This window comes from Rissa tridactyla, chromosome 14 (assembly GCF_028500815.1).
Source record: "Rissa tridactyla isolate bRisTri1 chromosome 14, bRisTri1.patW.cur.20221130, whole genome shotgun sequence".
Classification (NCBI taxonomy): Eukaryota; Metazoa; Chordata; class Aves; order Charadriiformes; family Laridae; genus Rissa; species Rissa tridactyla.
This window is the reverse complement of record NC_071479.1, coordinates 11436796-11452877: the sequence shown is the minus strand read 5'-3', so window position 1 is coordinate 11452877 and position 16082 is coordinate 11436796. Positions and strand designations below refer to the sequence as shown.

The following is a 16082-nucleotide window of genomic DNA, read 5'->3' as shown; positions in this document are numbered from 1 at the left end:
TTTGACCTTGAATTATTTGCCTGGGGGAGAGTATCTGATAATTACTCTGTTAATTCTTAATGCATTTAAATGTGTCTTTTCTTATTTGGTAAAGCGTGTGCGCAGAGCTTTTCAGAATCAAAGATGCATTTTCCAAGTCTGTTGCTCCTTGGTGTTGTGATTATTAGTCTTCTGCTGCGCCTCTTGTCAGGAATTCCTGATGTTAATGTTGGAGATAAGCTGGTCGGCTGTCTGAATATTGGTTTGTATCCATGTTAAGTCCCGGTGGAAAAAAAAAAAAAAAGCTGGGGAAAAATCTGTCCCTTCAGAGGTGCCACACAAACGTGACTGGAGGGGAAAGCGACTGCTTGGTTTGTTCTGATTCTGCAGGAGTTTAGAGTGTGTATTTATCTCTTTTATTCAAGATGTCTTAAATTGGTTACTGTAAACACTGACTAATTCAACAGGGGGTCAGGAGGAAGAAAGACTGGGTGGGGGGGGAGGATCTGTTTGAGCCCAAATTGAGCCTGTTTGAGCCTTGAGTACCTACAGAGGGTGGAGGGGAGCGACGGCTGCTGAGGAGGGAGAGAGACCCAGAGGTGCCAGCGCCCTGCAGAGGGAAAAGAGGACTGAAAATGCAATTTGACTTGTTTCCCAAAAGAATTGGATTTTTTTTTTCCTTTTGCTCCCAAAGCGAGTTAAATACTGCCTTTTTTAGTTTACAGAATGATTCGGGTTGGAAGGGACCTTAAAGCCCACCCAGTGCCAACCCCTGCCCTGGGCAGGGACACCTCCCACCAGCCCAGGTTGCTCCAAGCCCTGTCCAACCTGGCCTTGAACCCCTCCAGGGATGGGGCATTGATAAGTTCCCTGGGAAGTTTAGTTTTGTTTTGTTCTCTTGTTTCTCCGGACTAGAGTAAAATAAGGTAAAAGAAATTAAGACAAACGACGAGTTGCCACATGTTGCGGCCAGGAGAGAAGCTGTGGTTGTAAACCCTGGTCTCTGTATGCTTCAACTGGAGATAACGTCTTACAAAAATTTGAAAGTGTCTGTTTAAATGCATTATTTTTAGTACATTCTGCCTGAACGTTTGTTTCTTTTCTTTTTCTTTCTCTCCCCTCGCTAGGTTGTGACTAGACTTATTCACTTGCTGGGCGAGAAGATTCTTGGCAGCCTTCAGCAGGGAGGTAAGACTCATTCCTGGACGGTTCCCATTGATGCTGGGGCTTCCTCGGAGCCAGATTTGCATCGTTAAATCTGGAAACAGAAAATGCATACTTGAAAAGAGAGTTCGTCGCTAAATATTTTAGCTGTTGTCACAAGTGAATGGTGATTTTATTATATATATGTGTGTACATTTTATTTTTTTGGTGGAGCGTGGCTAAGTAAGTGTGGGAATGGAACGATCTGCAGTTGAGATAGAAAAGTACGGCTGCATATGTGCAGTGAAATCTTTAAATTTCAAGAGATTTCAATTCAAAAATGCAAGAGAAGAGCTCAAAGGGAGGATTGGAAATAGCAGCTATAACAGACCTGACTCAGATCATCCTGCCGAGTGGCATCTGCATATAGACTGACTTAATACGGCTGTATTTGCATTCTCCTAATGAGTTGTCTGCAGGCAGGTCTGCTGTGGATTGGTTCTTCAGCGTTGTGTATGTGGCAGAGGCAAAACAAAGTCTGTTTACTGATGGAATTGAAGTGAGTAGGAGGAAATTTTCCAAAATTTCTTGAGCAGCTTGTACAAGAAAACAGATGCGTGTTAACTCCCGAGGGTGTCGTGGGGTTCTTTGCTGTTGTGAGTTGTTTTGTGTTTCTTTTTTTTTTTCTTTAATTACTTTTTTTGCTGTTTTTAAATATTGCAAGGAGACTGAAAGTGAGGTAGCCCGCTCTCATGTTTTGGTGAGTCTCAAAGTCCGCTCTTCGTGTGCTCACCTTTCTGTAGGCAATCAGCTGTGTATGAATCCCTGGTGATATTTGTACTTAAGCTTTTGCGCGCGCTGAGATGCCTTTGTGGCCTTGGGCAGAGTCCGCGCTGCTTGGGAAAGGTGTGAGCTGGAGAAAAGGGGAGGACGATGAGTGACAGTAATAGGAGTTCAATCAGAGACTCGCCACTGAAGTTCTGAGGAGGGAATGCCTGGCAGAGATGAAGGAGCTGAGCAGGGATGTGTAACTCGTTTGAACCTACGAATATCTTGAAGATCGCCCAAAAAGAGTGGAAAAACCATTTAATGTTCTGTGCAGAGCTATTTTAGAAGACTTGAAATGAGTAACTCAATCGCTGAGTATGTTTGAAAAAAGTTTATCTGATATTTCTTTGTGTCCAGCGATGTCCTGTCAATCTTGTGTATAGACTTTGAGTGAGTTTTCATATGGTACATCAAACGTTCCCATGTGTCCGTCTCAAGAATTCATCTTTGTGGTGCATCTTAGGCCTTTGGTGGGTGAAATGCGCTAAGCAGGACACTAAATCCTGACTCAGGTAACAATAAGTTCATTGTGTACTTCGAGCTGAGTTGACCTGGGGGTGCTGGTGGACGGCCAGCTTAACATGAGCCAGCAGTGTGCCCAGGTGGCCAAGACGGCCAACAGCATTCTGGCTTGTATCAGGAATGGCGTGGCCAGCAGGAGCAGGGAAGTGATGGTGCCTCTGTATTCGGCACTGCTGAGGCCTCACCTCGAGTGCTGTGTCCAGTTCTGGGCCCCTCTGTACAAGAGGGACATTGAGGTGCTGGAGCGTGTCCAGAGGAGAGCTACCAGGCTGGTGAGGGGTCTGGAGACCAGGGCATATGAGGAGAGGCTGAGGGAGCCGGGCATGTTTAGCTTGGAGAAGAGGAGGCTGAGGGGAGACCTCATTGCCCTCTACAACTCCCTGAAAGGAGGGTGTAGAGAGGTGGGTGTTGGCCTCTTCTCCCAGGGGAATAATGACAGGACCAGAGGAAATGGTCTGAAGCTGCCGCAGGGGAGGTTTAGGTTAGATATGAGGAAGAATTACTTTACTGAAAGAGTGGTTGGGCACTGGAACAGCCTGCCCAGGGAGGGGGTTGAGTCACCATCCCTAGAGGTGTTTAAGAAACGTCTAGATGTGGCACTTCAGGGCATGCTCAGAAGGGCAGAGATTGTAGGTTGTTTGGTTGGACTCGATAATCTTAAGGGTCCTTTCCAACCATGAAGATTCTGTGATTCTGTGATAGGCATTAGCAGCAAAGTAAGGTTGTCTGAGAAGGCTTGGTTTAAGAGAAATGAAATAGTATCAAAATAAAACAAAGAGTTTGTTGAACACCCCTATGATTGATCTTTTCCTGTTCTAAGCTATCTAGAAAGATCTTAATCTTTGTCATATGCATCGTGTGTTTCTGTCAAAAAATGCTTTCCTCTGCCCACGCTCTTTGTCCTTACTCAGTGTACCATGTTGTGTTGGAAACGCTTCCACGGTTACTTTGCAGCTACTTCAGAGGTTCCATATTTTATGTCAATGCTCCTCAGCACGTCCCTGTGAAGCTCCCCATTTTCCCATCTCGGAGAGGAGTGAAAATAGGTGGAGATACACATTCCCTATAGGGATTTTGTTGAAAGCAGGTCTTTTATTTCCTTGATCAGGGATACCATAAAAAGTGAATGTCAGTTTTTGGAATATTTTGATACTGGCAACAGGTTTGGGGGTTTTGGTAGTTAAGCTAATTCCTCTCATGGGCTAAATTGATGCCTGTTCCAAAGTTGTGGCTGTTCAAAGTGATTCAAAGTGCCTTTTTATCTTTTTCTTAACAGCTCAGGTAAGCGCATGTTGTATTTGATTTGTTCCTGGCATCCAGATATTTTACCATGGCCTGACTTTTCCCCACGCGTGCTGTGTCAGCAGCCAAACATGGTGGAAACTGATCTTCATCCTCTTACGAGTGAAATATGTGGGAGCTCTTTTCTTTTACGTGACATGGAGGATGTTACCTTCGTCTTGGGATAAGCGATTCAGCAGCGCTTCCCTGGCTGCCTGGCCATTGGAAGCAATGAGATGACGCCTCGCTTTCTGGGCTGGCTGACGGCAAGTTTGTTTTTCTTTTCGTACAGGACACCCTCTTGGATTGCACAGCTCGGGTAGCAAGTGGGACGCCGGAAACCCTGCCAGCAATCTCTCCACGGTGGCCATTATGCCGGTGTCTGAAGAGGTGCCACTCACGGCTTTTACCCTGGAGCTCAAGCACGCTCTCAGTGCTGTGGGTAAGAAGTGTTTACATGTTACTGTGTTGTGGGAAATAAACGCTGCTTTTTTTTTTTTTTTTTTTTTTTTTTTTTTAGAGGGGTACGGCCGGGTACCCGTCATTAGTCAGAGATGGATTCATGCTGCATCGGGGGGGTAGCGGCACAGCAGTGCTCAGGAGCAGCCTTTTGCATCACCTCTTCCTTCTCTGTCCCCATCCCTAATGTCCATTTAATTTCAGCAGAAAATTTCATGGCCTTAATGACTGAAAAATACTGTCCGGCCTGTCTGGCCTCTCGCCTTGCTGCCATCAGCACCCCTAAGACTCTGGTGGACACATCCCACCACCGGTTTCTGTCTGACCCTGGTTCTCTCTCTCCTGTGTGAGGGTCTTTCAGGCTTCCTCAGTTCTACAGCTTCACCTGGCAAAGGATTTCTCTGGCAGTTTCCTTTCGCTGCCGTAGCGCGGTAAGCAGTAAGCATAAGGCTTGATGGAAGAGGCTTGTGGAGAAGATCCAGTTTGGCACTGGAAGTCCAAACTTAAATCATTTTCCATTTGTTGCTAGCTTGTTTGTGTCTTGAGCTCACAAAACAACGTATTCGGCTCACGGTTGAGTCATTAATTGCTTTATCTGTTGGTCAAGTTGTGTGTGCAAGTTCTGGTTGCTAAAAAAACCATGTATTTAATTCACGATTCAGTTCACGCTCGGTACTACGGTTTGACATTTCCTGAACATCCTCTTCTCGTCCTCGTACGCTGTCACAGATCTCTTGAGTAAATCTCCTGGAGTCCTTTGACGAATTGCTAGTCTGCTATCTCACGGCTTATTATTTTGAAAAGTACAAGTTCCATGATGCTTGAGGTATAACCACTTACCTTTATTGGTTATTTCCTTTTTGACCTTAAGGGTATCTGGAGCTGGCAGCTATTATTCTGCTTAAAAAAAAAATCTTCCAGGTGAGCAGGCACAGAAAAAAGCTGTTGATGCTTGAACCCTTTAACCTTTTGAAATACGGATTTGTGTGCGGCTTATGGCGGAGATGCGTTACAGTGAGAACTCGTTTGTGGGCCTTTGAAGATTCCTCTTATTTGGAGACGGCAGAAAAATTTTACATCCGTAACGGAGCAGAGATCTCAGCCGTAGCTGTATTGCTAATGGGTACTTCTTATGGATTGCTGCCAGCTTGTTTTGATGCGTGACAGCACTGGGAGCCCGTAAATAAACAGAAACTAGCGTATCTAGATGGACTATTCCGAATAAAAATAACCGTGCTGGTTGACAGCAGCTAGAGCGTAACAACCGAGGGGTTTTGTTTTGATCGCTTGGCCTTTTCCTCGTTCACCCTTCTCTTTCTCTTTTCTTTTCCTAAACTGGCGCCCGGCTGGTGCCTGGCAGCTGGAGCTGGTAGTAGACAACCCTGGCAGCCCAAGTTCTCGCCAAAGCGGAGCAGCCGGCTGCGGTGGGAAGGGGAGTGTGGTGTGAAAACGCAGCTGGGAGAGCAACTCCCCGGCCTCGACGGCCTCTCCTCTCCGTCCCGCCTCTGGCTTGCTCAGCCCTGCGATGCCCCGAGACAGGGGTTAAAACCTTCAAACCTTCTGCCCATGCTTGGCTGGGCGTTTTTCCATACTCTTTCCATACTGTGCGGAGGGGTTTTCATGCAGACTTTATTTTTTTTTTTATTAGTATTTTGTCTTAGCAGAAGCAGCATTCTCTCTTTTTTTTTTTTTTTTTTTTTTGGGTAGCTTTTGTATTTTCTGCTTTATCCTATGGCTATAAATTGTTCGGGTATTCCTTAAAGTGCTGGGAGCGATGTGCCAGATGGTGCTTCGCTGTAAGGAAAGGGGCTGGTTTTTTTTGGAATGATTTTTCTTCTGACTTCTTGCATCCAAAACCGACACGGGTAGTGAAGTTAGCCTCGTGAAGCAACATTTCAGTTTATTTTTAGATTGTCTTGGTGTTCACCTGAGCGTTAGAACTGGGTCCGTTTTGCACGTGGGGAAGTGGAAAGGGTGCGTGGAAGGATTTCGTTTCGTTTCGGGGAGCAGCTGGTGTGTCAGAGCCTGGTGCCGCTGCCACCTGAGCGCTTCCCGGCTTCTGACTTCCAAATTGGCTAATTACCGCTTGGGGTTTGGGTGCGAACTGTGATTAGACCTTCAACGTATTTATGGAAATGAGAGGTGTTATTAAATATGCTTGAGGAGGCTTAATTGAAAACCTTTCTCTTAAGGAAGTCTCTCTCGGTGCCTGTGTTCCTAATTCTGGCAATAAGGGGCTCTGCTCTGTCGATTTGCTGCTGTGAGCGTATTTTTGTTGTTTATCCTTTTGGTTTTTCTAGAACAAACGTTTTTGTTTAATTATAAATTGTAGCCAGATGTTGCCGTTTAACACTTGACTTAACATTTGATCCCTGTCGTTTCATTGCTCTGGGCTTGAATTATGTTCCAGAGCGGTGGAGGGCGGCCTTGGCCTGGGTGAGCTTGTGTGGGGCTAAAGCAGTTGGGTTTAGCTTTCTATTGCAACTTGATGTATTATTTTAGAAAATTCTTTACTCTTCCTGTTAACGTTAACTTAGATGAATGTTGCGGCGATGCCTAGAATCCCCTTGGTGCCGGCTGGAGACAAGAGGACAGAAGAAACCGGGAGAGGTCGGGCAGCGATGGGGTGATGGTTGTTGAAGCATCGGGAGGTATCGGCTCCTGCAGCCCTTGAGGCTGCCCCGCGTCCCTGGGGAGTGCGCGGGATGCCGGCTGGGCTGTGACAGAACCTGCAAAATGAGATTAGAGGATGGCTTTTCTTTTCCTGGAGCTGGCATTAGAAAGCTGCTTGGCAGTGCTACGAGTTGGAGCTGGTTGGAGGTTAATCCCTTTAACAGGATTATTTTTTTTTTTTTTTTTGTTAATTTTTAACTGCTTTCATCTTATTAAAAGAATATAAAAATAATGAGAAATGGAATACCTCAGTCTGATAGGGGAAGTTTCATAACACCATGAATTAATATATACTGTCCACAAGAACTGGAAAAGTATTCAGAATCTTCCTCCCCCTCCAAATACTTTTGCCTGTAGTGAGGCAGGGCTTATCAGTCTGGTTGCTTGATTCTCTTGTGTGGGTTTAATTATACATTTTTCCATTTTTTTTTTTTTTTTTCCTTCGAAATCCATAATGGGAACTCCTCACGTCACCAGACTGCTCTCCATACCGGGCGTTCTGGGCCCCAGCCCGCGCTGGCCGCTCTGTGCCGTGTTCTGCACTCGGGGATCGCCAACCTCTGGTACCACCCACGGCTTTGTCCACCCACGGCTTTGTCCACCCAATTCGTGCTGGTTTCTGTAAGATTTGGTGTCTCTGTGGTTTATGATAATTCAGACCCTGTTTCTGGACAGTGTGATTGTGTCCCAGTTCTGTACTGAGGGATGTCCATGTTTCCGTGGCATTTGTTCTGTTAAAAGCTGGATGGTGGAGCAGTTCCTTGGTACCTGGCGGCAATAACTCTGCGTGAATCCGCGTGAATCCGCCTTCCCCTTGAGACCGGGATAAATGGAAATCAGGATCTGAGCATTGAGGAGAGAGGAAGGTCCTGCAGAGCGTGGTGAACCGGGGGCTCCATCGCTGCTTCCGTGCTGTAATTGCTCGGACGCTTCGGTGTGAAAGCCCATTCCTTTGCACCTTGGTCTTTGGGTCTCCAAAGAAAAAGATGTAGAATATAAAACTTCCAAAAGGCAGGGACAGAATTTTCTACTTTTAACAGGCGTGAGATGAAGGCGGGCAGGTTTTACCGCTGTGAAAAGTTTCAGGTTAGGATAACCATAACGATGAATTTTGGTCAAGGTTCATGATATCTATTTTTATTATTAATATTTTTTTCCCCTTAATCCTGCTAGAGCGGAGAGCATTTCTGATCAAAAAGCTCTTCTGCAATATTCATATTTTTTAAAAGTGTTTGCCTAACTGTTTTTTTTTTTTTTTTATTCTTTTGCTGAGACCAGCTAAATGATACCACATGGCTGTGCAAATTCTAATTATATGTGGGAGCCCTCTGATCGTATATAATTTCAAGCTGAAGTAGAGAGGGATGCAAATCCAACATATGTGTCTCTCTCCTTCCTTTCTGCCCTTTAAATATAAGCTTTCTTTTAATTTCTAAAACCGTGTAGCGTATTGGAACGCTCACTGAAATATCTTTACTAATAATTTATTGGAGTTTTTAATTGAAGTTCTGCCTGAACTTCTGCCTGCTTTACACACAGATTAGATTTCAATGTGAAGTGTTTAACGTGCTGCCTGGACCCCTGGCACAACTTGGTATTTTTTTGCTGGGCGAGATCTTCTGACCCTGGGACACCAAACGCGTTTCTCAGTTCTGTCTCTTTGGCACATAATTCTGTAGACTTCTGTTAGGCCAAATATAAATTCTCCTTTGACGAAGTAAGTTTGCTGTGAAAAATCTTTTCCTCAGTGCGTTTCGTACTGGGCGGTATCTCTTTGTGTGAGCGTTTTTTCTAAGTGAGGTGGTTTTGCGACCATTTCTGACCATCAGAGATCGGTCCTTGACCTCCGGACCTCCGATTTCTCTGGGCAACTTTTTGACCACGTTTTATTAGACTTAGAACTAGAGTATCTCTATTCCCACTCCTTCACGTATTATGAGATTGGTGTTATGTGGGGAAAAAAATTACAAAAGTGAATAGCGTGCTCATCTTTGGCAAGAACGAGAGAGTTATGTCTCTTGTGTGATACTTCTGTCTCTTCCCTGGGGCAGGATTTGAGTGTGGAAGCCTTTCTGAAGGGCTGTCTCAACCTTTTTCTTGAGCGCCTTGCATTTTTAAAAGATAAAATGAACTAGACTCTGATGTTTGCGAGCATTTTTTTCTCCTCACTTCTCTTTCATGGGCTTATAGTTCCATACCGAAGAACAGCCGGCTCTGGAGAACCAATTTCAGTGCTCCGTGAGGTTTCCCCATGAATCATGATCCTCTGTGCCTGGGGGCGAGATGCTGCCACGCCGTGTTTTCTCACCTAAAGGATATAAAAGCTGAAATTATGAATCCCAGCAAGTTTGCCGAAAGAAAAAAAAATCCCCCCGGGGCTATTAAAAGTCACCACCTCTGGCTTGAGGAATTCATGAACTGCAAATTGCTGGAGGCTCGGAGAATGTCATTACATTTTCCTTGCTCTAATACTGTTCCCCAGCAATCTGCTGCTGGTTGCAGCCAGAGAGTTGCTCTTGGGCTTAGATAAATATTTAATGTTACCTCATATCACCTCTCCTATGTTCTTAACTTTGAGCTATTCGCCCCGTGTCTAATCCTACAGAAAGAGAAGAGGCCCGGAAGGGTGCAGGCGGCTGCTCCAGGACGGAGGGATGGAGGGATGATGCCGACAGCAGTAAGTCGCCTGCGAGGCTGATGTCAGGTGTGGAGAGAGTGTCACTAGAGGATGGTGTGTAGCTGTGACAATGTGTGGTGAGGGTACGGTAACGCGTAGCCTCGGGCACTCCTGCCGGCTGGTGTGGCTGCGTGAGGGGGTATGCACTTGAGAATGGGTTTTATTACTTCCTTGCTCTCAGCAGTTTAGTTTAAATAACACTTTTGGTCATTCTGTTTTATGCGCCTGAGAACGCATATGTTGGTGTTCTTGATCACATTAATGGAGGGTTATTTAATGGTTGATTAATTGGGAGCTCACTAGAAATTGGAAGTGTAGAGCAGATGGTTGTTATTTCTGAAGCAAAACAGAGTTGGTTTGGTTGGAAGCATCACCGTGTTCTGTGCTGGGGATAAATAAAGGTCTGGGTGCCTTCGTCCTGTGCTGCGGTGCGCAGGGGGGATGCTGGGCAGACCCATCCCGAGCCAGCACAGCCGTGTCTCTGCCTCTACGCACGTGTTTGTATCATGTACTGGGAACGGCTTCTTTTCCACATGCAAAAGTGAAGTGAGTGGACATGATTTCTGAAGTCATGTGCCTCTCCAAGGCTCTCTTGTTGCTTGGTGGGGATGTGCTGTCCCCATTCAAGCTATCTGTGGGTGAATACCCATCTCCTTGACTAACGGTCCTGTTTTCAGCTGGGACAGTTACTTTTCTTTCTAGTGGTTGCTGTGTTTCAGATTCGGTATGAAAGGGATGTCAGTAATGCATATTGTTTTAGTTGTTGCTAGGTGATGGTTGTACTATTGAAGGACTTTTTTTCAGCTTCCCATAGAAGCTGAGCAGGAGCATAGAATGAACAACGGAATGGCCAGGAGAATATTCCATACCCCGGCCGGGGTTAAACCACGACACGGACATAAAGATGCGCCCAGCTCTACAAAGTCTGCCCCTCGCCCTGTATAAAAGGCGTTCTGGCTGGTGGGGTCACAGGGTTCAATGGTTTCCCCTTCGGGCATGTGCCCCCGGTCCATCAGATGGGCGGGTGCACTCCAGGCTCCTGTGCCCATGACCAGGGGAAGGCAGAGGTGGAGCACGCTGTTCCCCGCTCGTTGTTAGTCTCTCTTACTTGACATTTTTATTGTATTCCTCAGCTCATTTTGCATTCCTGGCTGTTCGTTCTTTGCCTACTGAACTTCCACCGCTGTCATAAAGCTTTGTAAGTCGCATATCCTGGAAGAATATTTGGTCTACATATCACTTCTATTTTGCTGAGACCTTTGACACATTAATGAACACAAATGATAACTTTGCTGTTGAATGCATTTTCAAAATTGACCTGCCCTCTCTCCCTTGCTGTCTTTATAGCACGCGATGTCAGGAGTATTTCTTCTAGGAGACCTCTCTTAATCCCATTACCTCATCCAAAGTTGTGCTAGCCCAGCTGTTTGTGAGGCCGAATGCTGAACCAGATCAAAGAATCGACCAATGTTAAAAATGAAGTGGGTAAAAACCCCCCGAGCATTAGGTCTGTTCCCTGCAGACAGAGGGTTTGAGCAGCGCTGATGCCGGAGTGAAGGGCAGGTTCTGCTCTGGAGATGCTTAGGAACTAATTCCCTCTGCTTTGGACTTGTGGCTTTTGTGGGAACCAACTACCATAAGCTTTATTGGAGGATGGGGAAATGAAATTCTACTCTCGAGTCATCCTCCTTTTGGTGCTTTCTTACCAGCTTTTACTTTTTTATCTTTTGGTCTCAACTTAGGGGAAATTTTTGTCCATTTTTGATTGCTCTTCCTTCATCATCAGTGTAACAATGAGCAAACATTGTTTGGGTGTTTGAAAATGCAAGATGAAAAGATCATAGAATGGTTTGGATTGGAAGGGACCTTAAACACCTTCTAGTTCCACCCCCTGCCCTGGGCAGGGACACCTCCCACCAGCCCAGGTTGCTCCAAGCCCTGTCCAACCTGGCCTTGAACCCCTCCAGGGCTGGGGCAGCCACAGCTTCTCTGGGCAACCTGGGCCAGTGCCTCACCACCCTCACAGCCAAGAATTTCTTCCCGAGGTCTCATCTCAGTCTCCCCTCTTGCAGTTTAAAACTGTTCCCCCTCATCCCATGGCTCCCCTCCCTGATCCAGAGTCCCTCCCCAGTTTTCCTGGAGCCCCTTGAGGGACTGGAAGGGGCTCTAAGGTCTCCCTGGAGCCTTCTCTTCTCCAGGCTGAACCCCCCCAGCTCTCTCAGCCTGTCCTCACAGCAGAGGGGCTCCAGCCCTCAGAGCATCTCCATGGCCTCCTCTGGACCAGCTCCAACAGGTCCATGTCCTTCTTGTGCTGAGGGCTCCAGAGCTGGACACAGCACTCCAGGTGGGGTCTCCCCCAACCTGAGCAGAGGGACAGAATCCCCCAGCTCGCCCTGCTGGCCACACTTCTTTTGATGCAGCCCAGGATGTGGTTGGCTTTTTGGGCTGCGGAATACATGTTGCCGGCTCATGTTGAGCTTCTCATTAGCCAGCACCCCCAGGTCCTTCTCCTCAGGAGTGCTCTCAAGCCATTCTCTGCCCGGCTTGGATTTGGGCTTGGGATTGCCCTGAACCAGGTGTAGGACCTTGCACTTGGCCTGGTTGAACTTCATGAGGTTCTCATGGGCCCAGCTCTCCTGCCTGTCTAGGTCCCTCTGGATGGCATCCCTTCCCTCCAGGATGTCGACCATGCCACACAGCTTGGTGTCATCAGCAAACTTGCTGAGGGTGTGCTCCATCCCATTGTCCATGTCACCGACAAAGATGTTAAACGGCACCAGTCCCAGTACTGACCCCCTGAGGAATGCCACTCGTCACTGGTTGCCACTTGGACATCGAACCGTTGACCGCAACCCTTTGAGTGTGGCCATCTAACCAGTTCCTTATCCAGCGACTGGTCCATCCATCAAATCCGTGTCTCTCTAGTTTAGAGACCAGGATGTCGTGCAGAACAGTGTGAAACGCTTTGCATAAGTTCAGAACTCGCATTTCTGAGTTCTTTGCAAGTCTAACACTGAAGCATGTTAAAGCAGAGAGAAGTCTTTACAGGAGGAATCGAGCACTGGGGGGGGACATGAGTCGGCCCTGGAGCTCAGGATGCCAACGCCAGACGCTGTATGGCTGGGTTGTGCTTTTTGAGCATATAAGTGTGAAGCTGCGACCTTTTGCTGTGTTGTTCGTTCATGGTTCCTTGATTTTTACTAAACACATTAAGCCACGCTGCTTTATTAATGCCTTGGGAGACTTCACATAATTAAGCGTTTTGCTATTTCGCACATAAATTTCAGTGCTCATTAATGAAAAAATGAAGGATTACGTTATGAAAACATTAATACAAAGCAACTGCCCTTTCATGTTTTGTAAATGTGCGTTTCTCTCTCAATATGAGACAGATAACCTCACACCTAAAGAAAGGATTAATCCCTTAAGTTTTCTTTCCTTTGCTTTTTTGTATTTAGCTGCAGTTGTTCTGCAACCTCCACCACAGATGGCATGTATTGCTGCCGATGAAATGGAGTTGGTAGTAAGAAAAATAGACTTAAAGTGCCTGCAAGAAACTTTACGTGCACCAAAGTTCATCTCTGGTATAATGTTGATGCCAGATGTGCGCATCTCGGTAGTGGAAGTGGTGTGTGTCGGACCGTGGCGTGAATACGGATTTGGGATTCTCTGCTTGGGGCTGGTAGTGGTATAGATTCTTGTTGGCAGGTTGAAAAAGAAGTAGTAATACTATAGAGAGAGCTTGAGGATTTTTTTTTTTTTTTTTTTTTTTTTTTTGGTGTGTGTGTATGGTTGGACTCGAGGATCTCAAAGGTCCTTTCCAACCATGAAGATTCTATGATTCATCTAGGGAGTCGGTTTAGGGCAGGATGAACAAATGATGTATTTCAATACGTCAGTGAGGTAGCTTTTTTTTTTTTTCCTCTTTGAAACCAGATTCCTGGGCTTTCTATGGCTGGGAAAGGTACGTGATATTCTGAGCATTGTGTTTGTGAAAATGCAGCTGCAGTAGAAAGTGTCATCCTGTGTGACTGAGGGATGCAATAAAAGAGAGCTTGTAGGCTGAGCCTAATGCAACAACAGGGCTCAGGGAATACGGAGAATGGGAAAATGTTATATCTAAGTGTGAAAATCTCTGTGAAGACTTTGTGCCGGTTCTTTCTTCCACGACAGCTCTAACGGATGCAACTGATCCATCGTGATCTTCAAAGCGCGCTCACAGAACTGCGTTTGTTACAGCTACATTTAGTCGATAGAGTTTGGCAGGAGCCGAGTGGCAGGTGTTCACGTGTGAAACTTGTTCTTCCAGGTCCTACTTTGCTGCTCACCAGTGACAACATCAAACAGCGACTTGGTTCTGCTGCCCTGGATAGGTACCTGCCCTCGTTATTACTTATTTCTTGTGAAAGAATGCAGAAAGATGCTGTGCTTGCCTTATAAATGTACAGTATTTGGGAATAAAATCCTGTGTTCTGACATATATTGTGCTTTCTTACCGAGGTGTTTGAGACAACAATGTTTCAAGAGTATTTGGTTCAAATGTGGGTGGTTTTTTTCCATCATGCTTTCTCACTTGTGAAATGGGAAAAGCGGGATTGCTGCAAGTGGGTGTTGTGTGCTCGTTCTTAGGGATGCCGTGGAAGTCTTGCTGAAGTTAGGCACCACTGCACCCTCTTTCCTCTGTGTACAGATCTAATGGGATAAATAATGGAGAAATAAAGCAATCAGGAGCCTGGAAATGTGTGGAGATAAGGTTCCTAGACTGGAGGAGCAAGAGATGCAGGTCTCCGATGCCCTTCAGATTTTGTGCTTGGCATGTAACATTTCTCTCTACTCTGTCAGGAGCTGTGATATAAAACCATTTGAATTTGTTCGTTTTTTGTTTTTTTGTTTCACTTTTCTGTCCCCAGCATCCATGAATACCGACTAACCAGCTGGCTGGGGCAGCAGGAGGATATTCACCGTATCGTGCTCTACCAGGCAGACAGCACCCTCACCCCCTGGACCCAGCGCTGCATCCGGCAGGCGGACTGCATCCTCATCGTGGGGCTGGGAGACCAGGAACCCACTGTCGGAGAGGTGTGGGGATAGCTCCTGCCTGGATTGGCAGCGTTAGCGGTGCACGTCAGAGGAGGTTGTTTCATACTCATGAATTTTCCTGGGTTTAATACCCAAGGAAACATAAATAATGAAATATTCCCGAGACAAGTGTGTTATAAATAGAAAAAGAATTGAATGAGGAGCCTCTGAAGTGGCAAGTTTTATACAGAAGTGTTTCCAGCTAAGGTCCGTTCCTCTAAAGGATCATTTTGGCCAATGGTAAATCAGAAGCCAAATTGCTTTGAAGCTTTGCCTTTCCGTCCAGAATTTCTTTACGCAATATCCAGATAGAGAGAGAAATTCTTTTCTTCCTGGATGGAATTCGTGTTGTGTGCCTAGGAAAAAGTAGATATAAATTGTATTGTATGAATAATTAAGTATATATTATTACAGATTGGAAGCTGTATTTTTTTTTTTCCTCCTTACTATCTATTTTTATTTTTGATCTTTCGTTACTGAAGTTGTTTGACCAGGCGTATAAATTCTGCGAGAAATTTTAAAAATGAGGTCAGCAGGGGGATTTTTAGGATTGTGCAAGGCTGAGTCTCACCTCCTGAGAGCCTGGGACTGGGACCATCTGCAGCGTTCCCGTGTGTCGCTTTGTGTTGGTTCTTCATGACCGTATGTGGGAGGCAGGAAGCACGGCAAGAGCAAGTTGCCATCGGTTGCCTAAAACAACAACAACAAAAGAATAAAAATAAGGAATGCAAGGAGGGAAAAGGGGTCTGATTGGAAGTGAAAGAACAAAACACGCTGAACGTTTGTAGGCTTAGGTGTGACTGGGGAAGGGATCTCATTTTGCATGAACAGCGTGTGTCTGTGCTGTGCATTTAATGGTCTCTGTTTAGGTAAAAAGCATTCATTTTTAAGTAGTCGGGTTTGAATCCTTGTCTGATTTTTTGGAGTTCTGTATGCCACAGAAGCCCACAGCTAACAGCGTCGTTGTCTCAATCCATCTTGTTTGATGGTTCTTCATGTGCGTAGCTGTCTGCAGATTCAGATGGGAATAGGGCTCAGGGGTGTGTGTGTGTATATATATATATGTGTGTGTATGTATTTCACAATACATTATTCTGTTAAACTGCTTCTGGAGCAGTCCATACCTGACGCCCTCCTTGCTTTGGTGTGTGCTGTGCTGTAGCTGGAGAGGATGCTGGAGAACACGGCGGTCCGAGCCCAGAAGCAACTTGTCCTGCTGCATAAGGAGGATGGGCCTCTCCCTTCCCGGACCGTGGAATGGCTCAACATGCGGAGCTGGTGTTCTGCACATCTTCACCTCCGCTGCCCACGCAGAGTCTTTTCCAAAAGAAGCCTGCCCAAGCTGGTAAGAGATTCCTGCTTTGGTGGCCGGTCCCTTCGCTGTTGTACTTTACCTTTGACACACGGATTACAATTAATCTGACATAGTGATACTACGTGA

At 46.0% G+C, this 16082-nt stretch overlaps 1 protein-coding gene across 2 annotated transcripts in view; it reads left to right on the top strand.

The window, feature by feature from the left end:
- The window catches only part of PNPLA7 (patatin like phospholipase domain containing 7), a 136644-nt gene that overhangs the window by 66262 nt on the left and 54300 nt on the right, over positions 1–16082 (top strand). Inside the window, exons 20-25 of one of the 2 annotated variants that reach the window (XM_054220301.1) lie at positions 1107–1167; positions 4046–4195; positions 9491–9562; positions 13872–13935; positions 14473–14641; positions 15804–15986. In XM_054220301.1, coding sequence (XP_054076276.1) covers positions 1107–1167; positions 4046–4195; positions 9491–9562; positions 13872–13935; positions 14473–14641; positions 15804–15986 — 699 coding nt within the window. The remainder of the gene's footprint in view (positions 1–1106; positions 1168–4045; positions 4196–9490; positions 9563–13871; positions 13936–14472; positions 14642–15803; positions 15987–16082) is intronic. The other variant, XM_054220302.1, reaches the window with a different exon arrangement.